We start from the raw sequence: 22245 nt of genomic DNA on the forward strand, positions 1-22245 counted from the left end.
CTCCTCCGCCCAACATCCTCTGCGGAGCCACTACCGCCTGAGATCCTCCGCTGAACTCCATTATTACTGCTGAGTTCCAAAACACTGCCGGCCACCGCCGACGAAACCTCCGCTGCCTGGAGAGCCGCTGACGAGAACTCCATCGCCCGGAGCTCTCACCTCACTCGCCGCCCACTTTTCGGCGACCGCTGCACTTCCATTTGATCAAAATGGAGCTTGTGGTCCTCTCAGTTGCATCTCCCGCCCAAAGATAAGTCTCTGACATGGACTGATTTCTTATGCATTTATAAACATAAATCATTGCAAGCTGCACGTGGCCATATGTCGACTATTATCATATACCTTGAGTACTTAAACACGTGTGCACCCCCACAAGCATGCAGCTCACCTAGATATGCATACGTACATAGCTTACAAATATGTTTGGTGCACGTCCGCTAGCCACGTTCTTTGTTTAAGTACATGCAGCCACATATATGTTTCATTACTTGCACATGGCTTACACGTGTAATTTCTTGCTGCCTTATGGTGTCTATAGCCATCTCTACTGCACATACATATTCCTTCATGGAATTTATAATCTCACGTACATAGTCAACTTCATGATGTATATATGTGCCCCCACCGCCCAACTACATATGCAAATTAATGATGATGATTTTACACTCATGTGCTAATCACCTATTTCTTACACTCATGATGTATATATGTACCATTCATCTAGAAGCTTGTGACACTTACGACTTAGTTAAAACATGCTCGGATAAACGACTTGCTCGGGTTACGACTTGCTTGGGTATCGAGTACGGCCACGACTTGCGCTTGGGCCACGCCTCGCATGCTCGCACAGCGCCTACACACTCAACAACACCCAACTTGCTCGAACAACCCATCTTGCTCGGTCATGTCCAACATGTTTTACTTAAGCCCCAAGTTCACAAACGCTTCATTCTATGTCACCGGGCCTACTCCCACAAAATTACTTTGGACACCCATTACACTTGCCACTATCTATTGTGCGTGTTATATGGCCATAAGATCCACATATACAACTACCAATATTTTACATGTTCATACACATTAATGGAATATGGAATTCTTCTACCATTTGTTAATCCGCTACAAATCGAATTCTTTTTCGCATTCCATTAATACGGACGATAACCAATACAACAAGCATTCTACATATGCGCGTTTTTTGTCTCATTGTGCAGGATCACACGAGTCCCTTCTTGCTTACGGAGTTCGGGGACTTGTAGGGACTCCGTGCCGCCCGGTTACTTATGCTTGATGACTTCATGATTTGAACTCCCCAACCAAGAAGCTACTCTTACTCGGGGACTTCGGGGACTTGTACATACCTCCAATAATATGGAGTATTTACTACGTCACCAAGCATAAGTAACACCCACTTTGGGACATCCACAAGACATGGCAAGGCCCAACCGAGACATACATCGTGTAGCCCTATGTTCAGGCTACGCGGCGGTATCCGGAAGTCGCAAATCCGCCACCGGGAAGCCACCTTCCCGCCCTTGCCAACATGCCATCACAACTAGGCTTCAAGACTAGAATAGTGTGGTTTCTTGTCCCACATCGAAGAACAAGTAAAGGAGAAGCATTCCTTCATCTATAAAAGGAATGCCTCCTCCCACAACTCAACACATTCATCCATCCCATTACATCTTTTGTAATCCCCTTGGGCCGCAAGGCTCGACACACTAGTATAAGCTTTCAAGTGGACGTAGTCTCCCGCTCATGCGGAGGCGAACCACTATACATCTTGTGTCAAATCTCTCTCTCTGTCTCTCTTTCTTTATTTATAGCTAACTAGAGATCCCCACGGATCACTAACGTTAACACCTACATATTCATCTGTGACTACGATGGCTGGGCCATCAGGTTTAGTTCAAGGACATGGAATGGCCCAATTCCTTTTGCCTAATGGCACCTTGATTAAAGTCACTGAAGCTCTCTACGCTCCTAAGGCAAATCGAACCTTATTGAGTTTTAAAGATATTAGAGCCAACAGATTCCATGCGGAAACGCATAGTGAGAACGGAATAGAATTCCTTTGCATTACCTCTAAGGATTGCGGAAGAAAACGCATCTTAGAGAAGCTTATGTGTCAATCTAGTGGACTTTATGTCACTACAATTCGACCTATTGAATCCAATAATGTCATAAGAGAAGATCTATTGGATTCCGACACATATTGGCTTTGGCATGACCGACTAGGACATCCTGGTCGCGATATGATGCTCCGTATATTAAAGACTTCACACGGACATCCATTCTTCAGAGTGAGAAGAAGCAAGAATCGAAAATTGATTCCAGGACTTAGCAAGACCGCAACAATTGCAGCATCTGGCGCTGCAGCCGTCTTGGGGCGCCATAGGGCAGCCCAAGTCCCATGTGATGACGCCATCAATGGCGCCACCCATGAGCATGAAGCCATGGTTGTTCCTCCCAATGGCCATGACGCCATAAACAGCAATTCCCATGGCTCCAACGCCATGATGGGAGATGTAGTCACACATTTTGCTTCTAATAGCGCTACAGACGCTCAGGCCCAACCAAAATCCTCATTGGTTACTTCTAAGGCCCCTCGCTCTTTCTGCAAAGCCTGTTCATTCTGGAAATTAGGATCAAGACAGTCCTACGCAAAGGATCCCAAAATACTCATTCCGTTCTTACAGAGAATCCAAGGGGATATCTGTGGACCAATTCAACCATCATGCGGACATTTTAAATAATTTATGGTATTGGTTGATGCGTCGACACGCTGGTCACATGTCGCGATGTTGTCCACTCGAAATGCTGCTTATGCTAAACTCCTCGCCCAGATTATCCGTCTACGGGCTCACTACCCTGACCATCCTATTAAGTCAATTCGACTTGATAATGCTGGGGAGTTTACATCGAAAACATTCGATGACTATTGCATGTCACTGGGGATTGATGTAGAGCATCCAGTTCCCCATGTTCATACCCAAAATGGTCTCACAGAAGCCGCTATCAAACGACTACAGATGATAGCACGGACATTGGTTATGCGCACCAATCTCCCTGTTTCTGCTTGGGGATATGCAATATTGCATGCAGCGACGCTAATTCGTCTACGACCCACTGCAATCCATTCTTACTCTGCGTTACAGCTAGTGACTGGGTACAAGCCTGATATCTCGCACTTACGCATTTTTGGGTGTGCCATTTATGTGCCTATTACGCCACCACAACGTACTAAGATGGGTCCACAACGACGAATGGGCATTTATGTTGGATATGAATCTCTAACGATCGTCCGCTACCTTGAATCCTTGACAGGCGAACTCTTTACCGCTAGATTTGCGGATTGTCACTTTGATGAGACAGTCTTCCCATCGTTAGGGGGAGATAAGAACACATATGTTCAACAGGAACGACAGGAATTGTCGTGGTCTGTCCCCACTATGTCTCATCTCGATCCCCGTACCGCACAGTCCGAACTTGAAGTACGAAGAATAATCGAGCTCCAGAACGTAGCAGACACTCTGCCTGATGCGTTTTCTGATGTTGCCAAAGTGACGAGATCACACATACCTGCTGCAAACGTGCCTGCAAGGATCGATGTCCCAAATTCTGGACATCACGCCTCTCCTGTGACACCAGGAGATGGCGCCATTGCCCAATATGGCAATGATGTGGCATCTATGGCCGCAGGTCCCGCAAGAAAGCGCGGTAGACCGATTGGTTCGAAGGATACTCGCCCTAGAAAGAGAGCGAATGAGGCACAAACAAATCCTTTGATCATCGATACTCAAAATCCGTCCCATGAGAATGTTCCGGATTATGGTTATGTCCAAGAGACATCATTGGGGGATGCCTCAATGTCAGAACCTATCCCTGAGAACGTAGAGATCTCTGTTAATTACACTAGTGTACATGGGACGTGGGAAAGAAACTCCGTCATCATTGATGATGTATTCGCGTATTCAGTGGCGCGTGAGATTATTGAGACCGATGACATCGAACCACGCTCCATTGATGAATGCCAACGTAGAGCTGATTGGCCAACGTGGAAAGATGCGATCCAGGCAGAACTTGATTCTCTAGCGAAAAGAAAGGTATTCGGACCAGTTGTGCCAATACCGCCCAACACCAAACCAGTTGGTCACAAATGGGTATTCGTTAGAAAGCGTAATGAGAAAAACGAGATTGTAAGGTACAAAGCTCGCCTTGTGGCGCAAGGTTTCTCACAACGCCCTGGAATCGACTAGGAGGAGACCTATTCTCCCGTAATGGACGTCATAACGTTCCGCTACCTTGTCAGTTTGGTAGTTTCCGAAAAACTGAACATGCAGCTTATGGATGTGGTTACTGCGTATCTATATGGGGATCTAGATACAGAGATATACATGAAGATTCCAGATGGAATTCAGTTACCCAAATCAAGTGGCTCTAAACCACGGAGCGCGTTTGCTATAAGGTTGAAATGCTCACTGTTAATGCTTTGATCCGTGGGGATCTAATTAACGATAAGTAAAGAGAGGGAAAGAGAGTGACACAAGCGAAGTATAGTGGTTCACCTCCCGCCTTAGCGGGAGACTACGTCCACTTGAAAGCTTAACTAGTGTGTGTCGAGCCTTGCGGCCTAACATGATTACAAAGTGTGTTGTAATGGGATGAATGGTGTTTAAGTGGGAGGAGAGTTCCTCTTATAAGTGAAGGAAGCCATCTCCTTTACTTGTTCTTCGATGTGGGACAAGCAACCATACAATTCTAGCTAGTTCAAGAAGCATGTAGAAAGCCATGTTTGTGGAGGCATCTTGGCAAGGGCGGGAAGGTGGCTTCCCGGTGGCGGATTTGAGACTTCCGGATACCGTCGCGTAGCCTGAACATAGGGCTACACGATGCATGTCTCGGTTGGGCCTTGCCATGTCTTGTGGATGTCCCAAAGTGGGTGTTACTTATGCTTGGTGAGATAGCAAATACTCCATATTGTTGGAGGTATGTACACTCACTATATGGATTGAAACAATCCGGACGGATGTGGTATAACCGTCTAAGTGACTACTTGATTGGAAAGGGATATGTCAACAATGAACTATGCCCATGTGTGTTCATAAAGAGGACAAGTTCCGGATTTGCAATAGTAGCGGTTTATGTCGATGACATGAACATAATTGGCACCCTTAAAGAGTTAAGGGAAACCGCTGAACACTTGAAATCCGAGTTTGAGATGAAAGATCTTGGGAAAACACGGTTTTGCCTCGGTTTAGAACTTGAGCACCGTAGAGATGGTATCCTGATTCATCAATCAGCTTATACCCAAAAGATGCTTAGGCGTTTCAACACTGACAAGATTAAGACTTCAAGCACCCCAATGGTCGTCCGTAGTCTTAATCCAAGGAAGGATCAATTTCGTCCAAAAGATGACGATGAAGAAATGCTAGAGGCAGAAGTGCCCTACCTAAGTGCAATAGGCGCATTATTGTACTTAACACAATGCATAAGACCGAATATCTCATTCGCTGTGAACTTGCAAGCTAGATATAGCTCTGCGCCTACAAGACGTCATTGGACTGGTGTTAAAGATATCTTTCGATACCTAAGTGGTACGACTGATATGGGCTTGTTCCATCCCTACAGAGAGAAGATGGATTCGGACCCATCAAGTGCCAGGAACACCACACATGGTGGATTTCGTTCCCTCTCCCCATCCCAAGACGATATAAGTGTTTTGGAAGGTTTTGCTGATGCTGGGTACCTCTCTGACCCACATAAAGGTCGTTCCCAAACTGGCTATGTTTTCACCATGGGAAAGACCGCGATATCTTGGAGGTCTACAAAGCAGACCTTAGTCGCTACCTCTTCGAATCATGCAGAGATTATTGCTTTTCACGAAGCTGTTCGTGAATGTATATGGCTTCGATCCATAGTTACGCATATTCGAAGCAATTGTGGTTTGAAGTCTACCACAGATGAGCCAACGAGCATTTATGAGGATAATGCTGCTTGCATTGAACAAATGAAGCAAGGCTACATCAAAGGCGACAACACCAAGCATATATCGCCCAAATTCTTCTACAATCAGCAACAACAGAAGCTCCTCAAGATCAAAGTGAACCAGGTTCGATCTGAGGACAATGAGGCAGACTTGTTTACTAAGTCATTGCCCAAATCCACGTTCGAGAAACATGTGGCAAGAATTGGCTTGCGGAAATTATCTGAACTCCCATGATCGTAGTCATCAGGGGGAGGCGCAGACATCAGGGGGAGATGTCTACATGTTCACCTCGAAACGTGAAGGGTGTGTTGTGCTCTTTTTCCCCTTCGACCGAGGTTATTTTTGTCCCACTGGGTTTTTGTTACTCGGCAAGGTTTTTAACGAGGCAACGAGAGAAGCATCGCGTTTGGACAACACAAGGGGGAGTGTTTAAGGATATCTCTATTTGTGTTTGGCCCAAACTCTAGGTTACTTGACCTAGTGGTAATAGGGTTTAATTAGAAGAATCTAGAAATTATCTTTCCTTGTATGATTGAGACTCTATGCATTGTAATCCTCTATATAAAGAGGCCCATGTTATCAATGAATACACGCATCGAATTTTTCTCAATTTCAGTTTCTCTACAACAGCAATTAAGTATTTTCCCCATATTATATACGTGACATATTTTACTATGTATTTCAGTGTTGCAACTACGAGTGATAAAGAAATCTTAGCCACATGTATTAACTTTAAAATATGAAATTATAACATCTTTTTTTGTTCAGTCCAGTACCATTTGGTTTAGTTACATAAATATTCCCTTTATAAGTGGGAGGTATCGAGTTCGACTCATTGTTGGATATCAGGATATGAGTTGTTTGTTTGATTAAAAAAAAAAAAAAATTTCTTTTCTCTGGTCCATGTCTATCTGAAATTATAAAATATTTATATATATTTTTTTTGTGATTAATAAGGTCAACCATTTTATTTTAGCTCACGGTCTTTCAACAACTAGTTGTTCCGTAACATGACTCCTTTATGTACATATTACAAGGAGTCCGTAGAGGGCCCACCAGCGATACCCCAAGATTCTCCCAATCCAACTCGTTCACCTGGACAAAAGCCACAAAACCAACGGCCCTGATCGACTCTTGCGAGATATTCTTATTCCTCTGGAGTGCCCTCTCACAGAAAAAAATCTAGGGACGCGTACTTTGCCAGTTTCCAAAGTCTAACGACCGACTGCCACCATCACACGTGGCAACCCCTAACGGAATACGTTTCTCACTTGCGTGGGGCCCAATCTTCTCCAACTGCGCCCCAGCCCACCTTATTTTCACAGCTCCACCTCTTCTTCTTCATCTTCCCTCTTCTTCCTCCCTCTTCTCTCTCTAATCTAACCAAACCAGGTCCCCCCCCCCTCTCTTCTCTATCTATCCAATTTTTTCTTATGAATTTCTGGCTGGATTTTATTTTTTAAATTCGCTGATTATAATTGATATTCACAGGCGGAAATTATAGAGGAAGATCTGATGTACTTGCTGGTGGATCTCAACTACACCAAAGATCATGATGGCCCTTGAACAAACAGGTTCGATTTTTTTTTTTTTTTTTCAATTTCTAAATTTTTTTTTGGTTTCCTTTACGAAATTATTCGGTTCCAATTCTCAGTGATTTGTGCAATTTTGATTTGGATGGCCAATTGTGTTGTTGCAAGTGATTTTCTTTTCCGTTTTATTGGTTTTTGAGTGTTTGGGAACAGTGACGTGAGCTTGATTAGGTGTAATGGCTTCTGTGTTTCTTTGATAGATGAATGTGGTTGCGTAGTCGGTGGGGCAATGCGAGATTTTGATTGTAGTGTGGAGTTGAGATGCGAAAAGGTTGTAAGAGGTTTTCAATCAGAATCATAGAACACTGAACTTTTAAATCGAAAAATAGAAGAAACATTCCTTGGCCTGTTTATATTGACTGAAATTCTGATTACACTGGGTTAGCAGCAGCGTAAAAGTAACCGATGCTACCTTGGCTCGGTATGCTGCAAATTAGGGTTGTCGATCTAACCTGGAGAAACATGGCCTTAACTGTTTTCATTTATGAATAAAGGTGTTTTAGATGGTATCATGAAATCATATCAGAAATCTCACAAACTAGAGCCATGTCACTGATATTAGAATTTCCAAGCCAGGTTTTTTTTTACTTATTTTTCATTTGTGGTCTTCTTTTTCTTGAGATTGAAGTAATAAAGTTCCTCTGTTCTTGAAAAATAAAGAAAATAGTAGCAGAAACTGCGGATAGCATTTGAACTTTAGTGTGTTTACCCTTCCGATACTGCTTTACTAAGTTCGTTAATCAATTAAGACCCTTTTCTAAAATCCTCAACTAGGCACAGCGTTGGATATAATAATTAGTAAAATATTGGAGCCCTAGATAGCCTGAGAGATTGGCCTGCAAATCCAATACACAACTGAGCATAACCTCCGAAATACCAAACCCCATTTGTGTTTAATCTTCTTCCTTTTTCTGTCTCTTGTTTTTGTCTCTGGGGTAAGGGACAAACTGCAATATAGAGAATCCTTGGAATGTAGTCCCTGGAGGAGTCCCACTTCTAATCCTCAATAATTGTCTCTCCTATAGATTGCTTTTTGCTCAAATGATAATATATTGGTGAAGCAAGGTGGAGATGGAGGTGGTGACTTATTATATATAAAGTTTTTGTATTCCTAGTCTTGCATTATTTTTCGGCCATACATCAACATCCTTTCTTAGGTAGGGCCGGGGATTACTTTTTGGTTGAATTAGCCGACCTCTCCTTACGCCGTTGATGAAGTCATACTATTGCAAGGACTTTTTGCAAGAGCACTGAACATTTCAATCTCTAACTTATGAAGTGCCACTGCTATGCAGGCTCTGTTTTGGTCAATTTATGCTAATATTTGGTATCTACCCAGGCCTTCAAGGACTGTAATAGCAATATAAATTTTTTCCAACTTTGGTTCAGTGGTTTCCCTTTAGTTCTGTTTTAGCTCCTTTAAGTGAAAAAAAGGAAAGTGTTTAAAAAGATATCCTTATAGCTAATGTTGCTTGTTATCCTTATAGCTAATGTTGCTTGTTACTTTTGGGGAGGGGTAAGGGTAAGCATCCTTTGTGTAGCTGCTGTACTATTAAATATAAAACAGTACAGAAAAGCAAGTGATTGCACATTGAATTTTAAATCTTTGTTTTCTTTATAAAATCCAAGAACTCCAATTATAGATTTAGAGAAACCTTGGAATATAGTGTCCTAAGGCATCCCACTCCCAATATGATCACTGCAATGGATTGTCTTCTTCCCTCCCCTCAGGTGTGAGCACCCTTCACCATGTAGCTCTCTACTACTGATTAAAAAGATTATAAATGAAATTTGCAAAATGATGTCTAATCTTTCTTTTCTTTCATTATTGTTATTGTTTTTTTCTCTTTTGAGAAATGGCTGGAATTACAATTTAGAAACCTTGGAAAGTAGTTCCTTGAGGAGTCCTTTTAAAACCGTAATATAATCACTCCTATAGATTGCTTTCTTCTCTTCTCTTCCCTCAGGTATCCTTTTCAATTTTTTCTCTTTTGTTTCCCTGAGTCTGTAGAGCAGCCAAGCTCCTATGAGGCTACGACAAACCAATACCTTCTGCAGCAGTGCACGGGACCTGCATCCACTACCCAACTAGGCATAACACTGAGTCTAGCAAATATTTTCAGAAAAGGAAGGCCTACATATCCAGAGAGATGGATTTGTTTTAGTCTTTATATTTTCTTTTCTCTAAATTTCTTTTGTTTTTGTTTTTTTTTTTTGAAAAATTCTTTTGTGTTTTTAAGATTTAGTAAGTTGGTATGTTGGTAAGTTGATGGAACATTGAGAAAACCTACTTTTCCTCTGAATATTATGAGCTCGTTCTTCATCAGGGTATCAGTTTAAGTTCATGCCAATTTCTAAGGTAGCACTACGTTTTACGATTTCCACTTAAAATAAAAAGTACAAAGGGAGTTCAGGCAGTGATATACTGTTTTCTATGTTCTAATTGAGGATATGGTCCTTGACAGAGTGCATCTAAAGAATAGGTTTCGTATAGTCTGATCCCAACAGATGGGATATTGTGTTGTGACCATATGAACACCTGGTTTCTCTTCTTTGGGACACCCGGGAGTTGGTTTTTTGTTGGAGTTGTATATTGTCTCACTCATACTTTTTGTCTGTGCAATGCTTCATGTTCATCTGTGCTTTTCATTTTTTGTCACTGGAAACGCATAATATTCATTTGTATTTATTGTTTGATAGAAAATGATCTCTCATGGTTATGTCGGTCATGGACTAGCCAATGATTTGTTCTCATTACCTTTCTTTCCTGGTGCAGAAAATATGCAAAGGAACTGTGAGGCTTCCTTAAAATGCCTCCACAGTAAGGGATTCCCTTACAACCTACAATGTAATGGAAATCCCATAGAAGGATTTCCAGAGCATAAAGATGAACTTAGTAACCATCCAGGTGGGGATAATTCTGAGTCTGACCGTCCATTAGGCAGCGAATTTCTGGAACCCCCAACTGAATGTCACAACAAACCTACCTACCATCATGATTTTGGGTACTGGTCAGCCTTTCATTTTGATTCTCAAAAGTTGCAACAGTGCCAGATGAATGCTTTTGAGAGCCAATTTTATCAGCTTCCTGTCGACAATCGATTTCATTATGTTCCATTCAATGTGTTTGCTCAAAGCTACCCGAACGAGTTCCAGTTCCAAGATTTTCAGTATTTTGTGGTAATAGACTTTGAGGCTACATGTGATAAGGATAGAAATCCCCATCCTCAAGAGATAATTGAGTTTCCATCTGTGATAGTGAGTAGCGTGACTGGCCAATTGGAAGCATGTTTTCAAACTTATGTGCGGCCGACCTGCAATCATCTGCTGAGTGATTTCTGCAAGGATCTGACAGGCATACAGCAAATTCAGGTTTGTTCTACTTGGCTTACATGATTTACTTACCACTAGGACTGAAATGCTGTGCAGACTGATTTGTGGCTGTATTTATTGATTGCTTCACTAATTGATATTGTCCACACTGCTAAGAAATGATATGCATGTTTCTTGCCATTGGGGTATTCTGGTAAAAGAACTTAATGGTTCATTGTCTTGGCTCAGTAATATATTGCCTGTTATCAGAAGATGGAATGTTGGTTGAGTATGTTATGTATTTCGACCAGTAAGTCGTATTCTTAATAATAGTTTCCTCTTTGTTGGGATAGTTACTCTTCCTGTTTCTTAGCTTACTATTGTGCGAAATGCTCAAGATTGATGCCTCTGTTGCACATATTGTATGCTACTGGTGCTCATTGACTTTTCTAATTGATGAATCTTTTCATGCCAATTTGTTTGTTATATTTCGTTCTTTTGGTATCTATTTCCTGCGGATGATAAATTGATTATCACTTTGAATCGATTGGTCCCTTCCTCGGTTGAAATAGGCATTGAGAATATATGGTCGTTCTCGTTGTGGCTGCATGGCGGATTTGATGCAATTATGCTTGAAGATGTCCCGACTTAGTGAGGAGTCAACAGCAGCGGGAAAGTAGGCTTTAATTTCTTTGCTTATCTTTTTGTGGCGTACCCTGGAAAATAGTTGGAAAAAGTTGTCTGTAAGATACTGAAGGGGTCTGAAAGTGAGTACTGGCGAGGAAGGATGTGGAGAATTGCTAGGAGTGTAGAAAACTTGATGGGCCATCTTGTATCAACTGGATATCTTTTCTCTAAGGTGCTATAAAATTAGATTTCAATGATAAAAAAAAATTCAATTTAGAAATAAGTGGTCTGTTTTATAGTAGCTTTACGCTAAATGATCCCAAAATTGGATTTTAACTTGACAACCAAACCCACTAAAAAGTTCACTTTTGTTCAGAAGTGATGTTATATCAGAAAATGACATGATAAACAGCCTCTAAGAAGGATTGTGTCTTTGTGTTCCCTTATTCTGTCTTAACTGTAATTTTTTATTCAATTGATGAGTTCAGAAGCAAAGCTGCCTTTTCTTCCAGTTTGAGTCAACTCTTAATTACCTTAGTGGTAGTCATACTCAGCTTAACTTAATGGGATCAAGAGAGACCAAGTCTTCATTCATAGAATCCATCCCAAGTGCTTGTTCAATTGAAAGTTTGATTTTCTTGAAACTTTTTATTTTCAAATGACATCCACACTGTACAGAACTATTCATTTTTGAAAAACCCCGCAACTGAGGTGTATTAGTATACAAGTCTTTGGTTGCAATGCGATGTTCCAGATTTTGAAGTCTTCTGGACATGTTGACAAAAGTACTATAGAAAGTATTGTAATTCAGGATCACTCCTCTAGACCTACTTCAATTTGTACTTGTTGAAACGCTGATTTGTGTATATTGGAACCTTATTTTGATTCTTGGATTACTCTTTTTGGTCCATAATTGCTTTGGTTACAACACTTTTTGACCACTGTTTTTTGTAATATGTTTGTTTGATTTTAACTTCACCAAACCAACTAAAGAGAGTGTAAACTTTGGCATAAGGTTCCTATAATTGGGATTCAAACAGGAAAGTCTCCACAAGTGGGTGTTTGGTTGTGCGCATCTAACCCACAAAGGCAGGAGTCTCACACACTGGGCCCACCAAGAAACCATCATTTTTTATGTCTTATAAGGAACCTGTAGGATCTGTTGGTTGATACTTGCCCTAATGTTTAGCTTTCCTCGACTCTATTGAGCTGTGGGTTTTCATTCTTGTCTTAAATGTTAAGAATGTTTTATTGATTGCTTTGACTAAGACATGTTGAGCTTTCCTGCCATGCTTTTCATGCATTTACAATGGTTTGACGAGAAAATGGATTAGGTGATGTCCTGGATGAGATTGGAATAGTTCTCATGTATTTGATTTGTAGGAGAAACACAAAATCTTTATTAGACTGTTGAGAAAATAAACACGTATTGGGTACTTAGATCGTGTGGAATTAAGACCTGTGGAAGTAAACGCGTTTTCACATTTTCAGCATTCAAGGTTGTAATGGCTATTTCATATTGCTGTTAGTTTATTATTTTTTCGCATTGAGCATTATAGGTTGTGTGCAGTTAAGGCCCTGGAAGTAAACACATTTTCGAATTTTTAGCATTCACGGTTGCAATGGTGAAAGTTGAATTCTTGTGTTGACAGCATGCTCTTAGTAAACTAAACTGTGGTTTTTTTTTCCTTTCTCTTTAGTGTGAACCTTTGAATTTATTTTGATGTATTGGGCTTTGGCAGGTGGACAGAGGAGTAACTCTGAGTGAGGCCCTTCTTAGGCATGATAAATGGCTTGAGAAGAAGGGGATAAAGAACACCAACTTTGCTGTTGTTACATGGTCAAACTGGGACTGTCGGGTCATGTTGGAATCTGAGTGTCGATTCAAGAAAATTCGAAAGCCTCCTTATTTTAACCGGTAAGAAATGTGGATGAGAGTAATTATTGATCATTTTAGCCATTCACGAGATAAATAAATGTCTTTTTTATGTGACGTATATATGGAAAATATTGTAGCTATTTGTTCAAATATTTTTCTCTTGATTCTCGATAGATGGATCAACTTGAAGGTGCCTTTCCGTGAGGTTTTCGGTGGCATGAGGTGCAATCTGAAGGAGGCAGTTCAAATGGCAGGCTTAGCATGGCAGGGACGGGCTCACTGTGGCCTGGATGATGCCAAAAACACTGCTCGCCTACTTTCTGTCCTCATGCGTAGGGGTTTCAAATTTGCCATAACAAATTCATTGTTGTGGCAGACTGCTGATCGTCCTCTAACATTGAAGCAGTCCCCAGAACACCTGTCACCGCCTCATCACACTCTGAAACTGAAGGATATGAGTATTCCTGTATGCCAGTATCATCACCCATTCTGTTTCTGTGGGGTGAAGAGCAGCAGAGGAATGGTCAGGAAGCCAGGGCCAAAACAGGGGAGCGTCTTCTTTGGCTGTGGGAACTGGACTGCCACTAGAGGTGCCCGCTGCCATTACTTTGAATGGGCGTCCGCGTAACTCAAGAAAGATATTTCGTGATCGTATGGTACCCTAAGCGTCTTATGAAATTCTTCTGTAGAAAAAAAGAAAAAAGTCTAAAAAAAGAGAGAAAAGGATGGAAGTAGGGGTTGTCTCCTTGTGGAAGCAAGTATGGTTTTAGCTGCTTGGTGAGGTATCTGTTTCACACAGAATAGATATAAATAGTTGGCTCAATGGTAACATATTGTCTGCCAAATATTTAAGTAGCTTCAACCTGTAAAGCTGACTTGAGGTTGACTGGAGAACAATTTGGGTGTGAGAGAATTGGGTAGTTAGGATGGTGCTTATTATGCATGTTGCTCCTAAGGCATGCTAAGGTACCTTAAATAAACTATGAAATAGGGACACCTGGTTTTCGTAATGAAGTTTCTAATGGGAAATCAGTGGAGTTTGATTTGCCCAGTATGCTATTCTTAACTTGTTACTGCTTTTAAATGGGCATACCTGTTCTGTGTACTTACCTTTCTTTGTGGCATTTAAAAGTGGGATATGATATCGGGGGAAAAACAAATAGAAATAGAAAAAAGAAAAAGAAAAAAGGTTTTTTCTTTGCTTTTTTTTTTTTTTTTTTTTTTCACAAAATATTTTTTTCGTATAACCGAGATAACTGATGACCAGGGTCCAGGAATTTGCCTTTTCTATTGATTTCTATGGATTGGATCAAAAACAATTCTTGAATATAGTTGTCTCAATGTATTCTAACAACCAATTGGTTTAGACTATGGTTTTGCCTAAACCTTTTCCATGCTTGTTCATCCCCTTTGGTCCTTTAATATAAAATGTACCCAAACTTTTGTAATATCTTCTGATTCATCTCATGCCATGCCGTGGATTCATCAACGTCTGTCTTAGTTCCATCATCTTGGATAGTTCTGGTCACGTACTCGCTACTCAACTCAATATATTTTTTAGTCAGTACTCAGTTGTGCTCTATAATTGTTGGATCAAAATTTAATGAAGTGTGAATATTTTAAATTGTGAATGATTTTTTTACATTTAAACATGAAATCAATCAAATGGATGAACAAGAGTACTGTTGATTATCAATATGACGATTAAGGCGAAATTACCCTCATTCATGTGAAGCCAGCTTGAAGGAAGATTTGGATCGGCTCATTTTGACATAGCTTATGTTTTACAAAAACATGTTTAATTTATAAATTAAATAATAAAAAGTGTTTGGTAAAATTAAATAAAATAACTTATTTTAAAAGTTATATTATTAACCTGCTGCTTACAAAAATTGACAAAAAACAGTTTTTATAAGCTAAAAGTTACAACTGCTTACGATTTAAAACTGAACTAGGGCTGTCAATGGGTCGTGTCGGGTTGGGTTTGTGTCGGGTCACCGTGTCGCAAGCTACAAACCCAAATTATTTAATAATCGTGTCAAAAATGAAAAATTTAAATCCAAACTCAACCTATTTATTAAACGGGTTATCCGTTTTCAACCTGCTTAACCCATTTAACAAATAAGTCGTGTCGTGTGAGACAAAATGACACATTTAAGGATTAACAATGAGTTAAATGTGTCGGAAAAAAATGCATAAATTAATTATTAATTGACAATCATGAAAAATGAGCAATTAAGGTCCTTAACTCCTCAAGTCCTTGGTCTGTCTCAAATAAGGAGAGACTTTCACCCAGTAGCTCTCTCCTCTCTTTTGCTCTACCACACATACCAAAAAGCTTTGCAATGGCCAGTGCCCAATGCTAACCTCCAATCCCTCAAAGCTTCCCCCATTCTCTTCTCTCTCCCATCTTCTTCGAACTCTCTCATCCATTGCTGTTCCATCTCACAACCACATATCACATCTTCTACTCGAACAAAAATCAGCCACCCAGGTCCTCGACACCTTCCAATGGGCCTCCAAACTCCCCAGCTTCACCCACTCCCCGTCCACTTACCGAGCCCTCATCCACAAGCTATGCACCTTTCGCCGCTTCGACATTGCCCACCAACTGCTCGACGAAATGCCCCACTCAATCGGCCTACCCCCAGACGACCACATTTTCGTCACACTCATTCACGGCCTCGGCCGAGCCCATTTGGTGAAGCAAGTGATCAAGGTGCTTGACTTGGTTCGCAAGTATAACCAGAGACCTTCTCTCAAGATATTCAATTCGATACTCGATGTTCTTGTGAAGGAGGATATAGATATAGCTAGGGAGTTTTATAGGAAGAAGATGGTGGCAAGTGGCGTCAAGGGTGATGATTATACTTTTGGTATCTTGATGAAAGGTCTTTGTTTGACGAATCGGATTGGTGATGGGTTTAAGCTTTTGCAGGCTATTAAGTCGAGGGGAGTTGCGCCGAATACTGTGGTTTATAACACATTGCTGCATGCACTTTGCAGGAATGGGAAAGTTGGGAGAGCAAGAAGCTTGATGAATGAGATGGAACATCCCAATGATGTGACTTTTAATATTTTGATATCTGGTTATTGTGGAGAAGAGAATTTAGTGCAGGCGCTTGTTATGTTAGAGAAGTGCTTTGGTCTGGGGTATGTGCCTGATGTTGTCACGACAACTAAGGTGTTGGAAATTCTGTGCAATGATGGTCGGGTAACGGAGGCTGTCAGGGTTATAGAGAGAGTGGAGAGCAATGGAGGGTTGGTTGATGTTGTGGCATATAATACCTTGATTAAGGGTTACTGTCGGTTAGGGAAAGCAAAACTTGGTCTTCGCATTTTGAAGGAGATAGAGAGAAAAGGGTGTCTTCCAAATGTTGATACCTACAATGTCTTGATCTCGGGTTTTTGTGAGTCTGGGATGTTGGATAAAGCTCTTGATCTGTTTAATGATATGAAAACAGATGGCATCAATTGGAATTTTGCTACATATGATACGTTAATAAGAGGCTTGTGTTCAGGAGGAAGAACTGAAGATGGGTTAAAAATTTTGGATTTGATGAATGAGAGCAAAGATGGTTGTAGGGGTCGAATAGGTCCTTTTAATAGTGTCTTGTATGGCATGTATAAGGAAAAACGTTTGGACGAAGCACTTGAGTTTCTTGCCAATATGGGTAAACTATTTCCCAGAGCTGTTGATAGGAGCTTTAGGATTTTAGGTTTCTGTGAGGAGGGTGCCACTGAGAATGCAAAGAAGGTCTATGATCAGATGACTGTGGAAAGGGCAGTCCCATGTGTTTTGATTTATGACTATCTAATCCATAGATTTTGCCAACAAGGGTGTGTTCGTCAAGCCTTTGAGCTTATGAATGAGATGATTACTCATTGTTACTTTCCTGTTTCATCGACTTTCAATGTTCTGATTAATGGGTTTTGTGAGCAGGGAAAAGTTGGTAGTGCGCTAAAGCTCCTCAATGAGATGATTGGTAGAGGTTGTTTACCCGATATAGAAAGTTATAGTCATTTGGTAGGTGCTCTTTGCCAGAAGGGGGATTTTCAGAAAGCTTTAAAACTCGTTTTGCAAATGGTAGGAAAGGGTATCACTCCTGATTATTTCACATGGAACTCGTTGCTTCTTTGTTCAAGTCGAGAGACTGTATGGTTAAACAGCAAAAGTATGTTTTATGTGAACAATCAATTACGTTGTATTATTGAGGCTTAACTACATTCCAGGGTTAATAGTACTGAATGAAATATCCTGTTTCACAGTACTACTGAGAGGTTACTCACTATGTTCAGGTCTGTGGCTCAGTCCCTTTCTTATCCCAATACCGGTATGCATCTCTTTGTGAGTCCAAACCAAGCCCCTGTCATCTCACTTGGCCACCACTTGTCGCAGATTCCTTCACTTTGCTGAGGTATTTTTATATTTTACATGCCCTCTCTTTGTGTTTGTTTTCATTTGCCTGGTCACCATAGAAAAGTTAGTGCCTTAGATACATTGTTGTTTCTCATTGTGATTTGTATTCGCCAATTTGTCAATTGAATTGGGTTTCCAAGAAAAGACTAATTTGATAGGACTTTTGTCGAACTGTTGGTTGTTTACGGTAATTGTGACTTCTTTTTTGACTGTAGGAGCTAGTGGACAAATCAATCTTGTACACTGTCATTGTTACATAATTTAGTTGGTAGAATAATGTTCATAGAGTATTTAAAGGCTTGAAGTTTAGCCTGGTTAAGGGAAGAATCTTAATCTACCTTCAAAGGAATGAGTTTGGGAATATATATGTCTACTTCCAGCATATACTATTGCTAGTCGTAAGTGACTGCTTGCAACACAAAGTGGAGGAAAATAAAAGAAATAAAATACGAAGTATAGATGTTGCTTTCAGTTTCTTTTGTTTTCAGCATATTTGACCTCTAAGCAAATACTTGAGGAGGAATACCCCAGAAAAAAAAAGTTGTTAAATTTGAACAAGTATGCTAGCTCAGAGTCAAAGTTTTGGCATGGATTGCAGCCCATGCTGAGAAGAAACTAGATGCTTGTTTAGGCCCAAATTGGTGTATTATGTGTAGGAAGATGTGCTGATTATGTGTGAAGTTGGTCATCAGATTTGGTCTAATCCTTTCAGGGAAGCTTAAATGGTCTGGGATCCTCCAGAGGGATGTTATCCTCTGTTAAGTTCAAGGTTTAGGGGCTTTTGGAGGATGGAGTAGGGCAAAAGCCTTGTGGAAATGCAAAGTTCTGGTGGTTATATAGGTCATTTGGTTGGAAAGGAATAATCAGATATTGAGGAGCATAATTGTGGGAATTTTTTTTTATTGGTCATCTTTCTGGGCTTTTGCTTCAGCAGCCTTTGGCGGTGTTCCTCTGTATTCCATTTTGTGGAATTGGGTGGGCAGCAACTGTTTTCTCTTAAAGTTTTCTTTCTGGTGTTTCATAGGTTTTGCAATTTCTTTTTCATGTCTAAACTCTTTTCTGCAATTCATCAATTTTGAGTTTGATACTTTGATTTAATAAAGTTTGTTTCTTCCTGCAACATACCCCCGCGAAAGGAAAAAAAGAAAAAGGATTTAGCCGCTGTAATTGATGTGTTCAGGAGGACTCCTCCCATGACACACTTCCGAATTTAAATTACCAAAATAATTACTGTTATACTTTATGACCACGAAAATCATGGCTTCAATACTTTGAAATTGAAAATGTAGGGTTGCAGCTTACAACTCTTGTAATGTAATATAACCGATGCATACGTTATGTTAGTTTGATTTCTGTGTATAATCTTAGTCTGATTGCTTCCAAGTCTTATGTTCAATTTTGTTCTGAGTGCAAATGGTGGCCAATCAAAACTTTTAGTTAAAACTTAAAACAGTTATGTGTGAGTAGCTCATAAGGAGCTCATAGGTGGCCAATCAAAAATGTCTATTGTCAAACAAGTTGCTTACATGTCAGAAATAAAAAGCTATGAGCTGAAAAGTTGCTCAAAATTTAGCTGAGGTTTAAATTTTTGTTCAAGTTTTCATATATTTGACATAGTAAATGGGACTAGGGGAGTCATCACCAAAGTTTGAAAAAGATGAAAGAGCAGATATCTTCGACTCCCCTTAATAGTTATTTTTCTCTTTTAGAGGACAAGTGAAGTGTTAAGTGTTGTCTTATATATCACCATTCATTAGTATAAATTATGAATCTTTAACAGGCATTGAGCCCTTGTTAGATGAAACTAATTTGTTATAGTTGTCAAGTTTTATCTTTGGTGGACTCATTGTGCTATGTTTTTCTTGTGTTTTCAAAAGATGTTTCTTTCAGAAAAAAAAAAAAAACAGGTAATTTCCTAAAAGCTTCCATTGGAACCAAATAAATAAGAAATGTTGAATAATTAAAGGTTTTCAAAGAAAATGACAAGTATCAGTATTATATTAAGTTATTAACCACTCTCTTTTAATTCATTAACTTTGAACTTTTTCAATTTAATGATGAGGTGGCTATATCCAGTGCTTTGATTGTGGTTGATGTTGCTGCATTTTGTTTGTGGTGTGCAGTCCTCATTGCTAAACCGACTGATTATGGCAGCCAAGGTACGGCTTTTGGATTGCTTCAACTGACTCTGGTTCGATAATTTTGCCCTATATAGAACATTGACAGTACTAAACTCTAGTGACAATGTGACATTCATGGAAATACCTAGTTGGACGAGTCTCTTTCATCGTGTTGGACCGATTAGTGTTCAAGTTTGTCTTCAATTAGTCTCCATGCCATCTGATCCACAGTTTCAAGATGGTGCAACAAAAGATAGCCATTACATTTCTAGTAAACCTGTGAGAAGTAGAGGTGCTTGCTCAGGAAGGCAAGTCAATAACTAGAAATTCCTTCCCAGATTTTTGTGGTTAGTATGTTACTGCTTGTTTCCTTGGTCAGCATTGTTTGCGCCCATGTGGCTGGAGTTTACATGCTTCTTGTGTGGTCTGCATTGCTCATTGCCTTGTTTGTGACATACTGGTAATTCCCTTGGAGCCTCGTTTGGGCAGTATGGGTTATATCCTTTTCATGTGTCTGCCAAATGCTGGAAGGAAAATTCTAGCACATATCTGCTTGGCATCTTCTATCCCTTTTCAGCAATTCTTCTGCTTGTATCACTGGATCCATCAACGTCTATCATCATTTGCTCATAATGGGATTCTTAATATCTTGGAATGATCAAACTACAAACAAGTAAGTCTTTGAAACTTATTTCTTGTCTAACCACTTAATCACATCTATGCATGAACCAACCGATAATGTGGTACAGCGGCAGGCTTGTAATTTGAAACAACTGCATTCCATTCAGCATGTTCACACTTTCCAGATGGCTCCTATATAAAAGTGGCATTGCCGCTAACCAAAACTTAAGAATGGGAATAAATTATTTGGTAGATATCATAGTTATTTCCATATTAAGAAAAATTAATGATAAACATCTTCAACATGCCATAAGAAAAAGGGGATTTCTGATCTTTACTCTTTCTTGTCTCAGATTTTGCAGCTCAGCTTTTGCAGAGGTAGTTCTTGAGAGACCCCAAAAGAAATGTGTATGTTTTGGACAGATGTTTCCGTTCCATACTTGCATCATTTGCTTCCCCGGTAGTTGGAATATTGGCTCAGTCGTGTAGTTCTAAACAAGGGATGCTCCTCAAGAGTGGGATCTGATGGGAGCTGTAATAGAACCAGAAAGCAAATGTAATTAGAAATTTCATCTGCAGGAGAAGATCATTCTTGTGTTCGGCTTCCTGAATCACAAGTGAAGACATACATATCAATGATAGAATTGCCATTTGAAATTGACGAGATGAACATAAATTGCTGTTCATTCTGCAGACTTGTGTACTCTCTTGTTGCCTAAGTTTGACGGAGACTTAGCAGTATCTGGATTGTTCACCGACAGCAGAATTTATACTGTGTTACTGTACCAATAGATAAATCTAACACTCCATATTCAACACTTCATAATTATTACTGTTACCTTGATAGAATTTAGAAGTGAGTGGTTCTTCCACGATCCAGCGGGGATTTCCTTTCTTACGATTAGAATTGAATGATTATTCAAATTACTTAAAACATTACGAGTATGACGCTACGTACTATATGCTAAAAGTAATAAGTCCATCTCATCTCATCTGATAGCCACTGCAAAGTCTTGGATTGAAAATCAATCTCTAATCTCCTTGAGACTTCTCTTTTGGTCTTGTTATATTATGTGTTTGGTTTGAGATTATTGATTGCCATCAATTATGACTCGAACAATGACCTAATGTATCAAATGCAATGTGATATAAGATAATACATAGTAGTGTGTAAAACACCAATCTCATCGGGAAAGAAACAAGAGAAAAGTATCTCTATTGAAATGACTTGCTAGTTGTTCATCATCCATCAATCTCTTCTGGTTTTGCAATGTTCACACTTACCCATCTTCGACGGCAGCATTCCACATTGTGGAATTATGCATTATACTAAACATCATGCATCCTAGGGAAAACAAATGCGTTATATAAAAATAATAACCACATCTATGTGTACCTTTACTTGATTATATTGGTTCACAATTTTATCTTGAGAAAATATTAGATCAATCTAATTAATAAGGGAAGTTCTATTCATACTTCCAAAATCAACAGTTGGACCTTCTTCAATTTTTGAATATTTCACAATCCTATTTTACCCTTAATATAATTAAGCTGAAAAATAATAATATCTCCCGTTTGTATTCATCTTTCTCTCATACAAACAGAGTACAATTTTTAAGGATTTTCCATTACCTGAATTCTATTTTTCAAGTTCATAAATAGTGATAGTTTCATTGCTCAAG

General features: G+C 39.8%; 2 protein-coding genes across 4 annotated transcripts; both read left to right on the plus strand.

Annotated features, from left to right (window-relative positions):
* Positions 1-7304: 7304 nt before the first annotated feature.
* LOC133714568 (uncharacterized) lies at positions 7305-14504 on the plus strand. The gene is made up of 5 exons (XM_062140701.1): positions 7305-7381; positions 7481-7563; positions 10358-10953; positions 13263-13438; positions 13574-14504. The coding sequence occupies exons 2-5, from the start codon at positions 7542-7544 to the stop codon at positions 14025-14027; spliced, it is 1248 nt and encodes a 415-aa protein (XP_061996685.1). The 5' UTR covers positions 7305-7381; positions 7481-7541; the 3' UTR covers positions 14028-14504.
* A 1147-nt stretch (positions 14505-15651) lies between these two features.
* Positions 15652-21458, plus strand: LOC133714009 (pentatricopeptide repeat-containing protein At2g17525, mitochondrial). 3 transcript variants are annotated; one of them, XM_062140027.1, is made up of 3 exons: positions 15652-18794; positions 19943-20612; positions 20914-21458. In XM_062140027.1, the coding sequence occupies exon 1, from the start codon at positions 15759-15761 to the stop codon at positions 17619-17621; it is 1863 nt and encodes a 620-aa protein (XP_061996011.1). In that variant the 5' UTR covers positions 15652-15758; the 3' UTR covers positions 17622-18794; positions 19943-20612; positions 20914-21458. The 3 variants fall into 3 exon arrangements, with proteins under 3 accessions (XP_061996011.1, XP_061996010.1, XP_061996009.1); XM_062140026.1 differs by having other exon boundaries at positions 15652-17817; positions 18532-20612; XM_062140025.1 differs by having other exon boundaries at positions 15652-17817.
* The last annotated feature ends 787 nt before the right edge of the window (positions 21459-22245 follow it).

Source organism: Rosa rugosa, chromosome 6 (genome assembly GCF_958449725.1).
Source record: "Rosa rugosa chromosome 6, drRosRugo1.1, whole genome shotgun sequence".
NCBI classification, from domain to species: Eukaryota; Viridiplantae; Streptophyta; class Magnoliopsida; order Rosales; family Rosaceae; genus Rosa; species Rosa rugosa.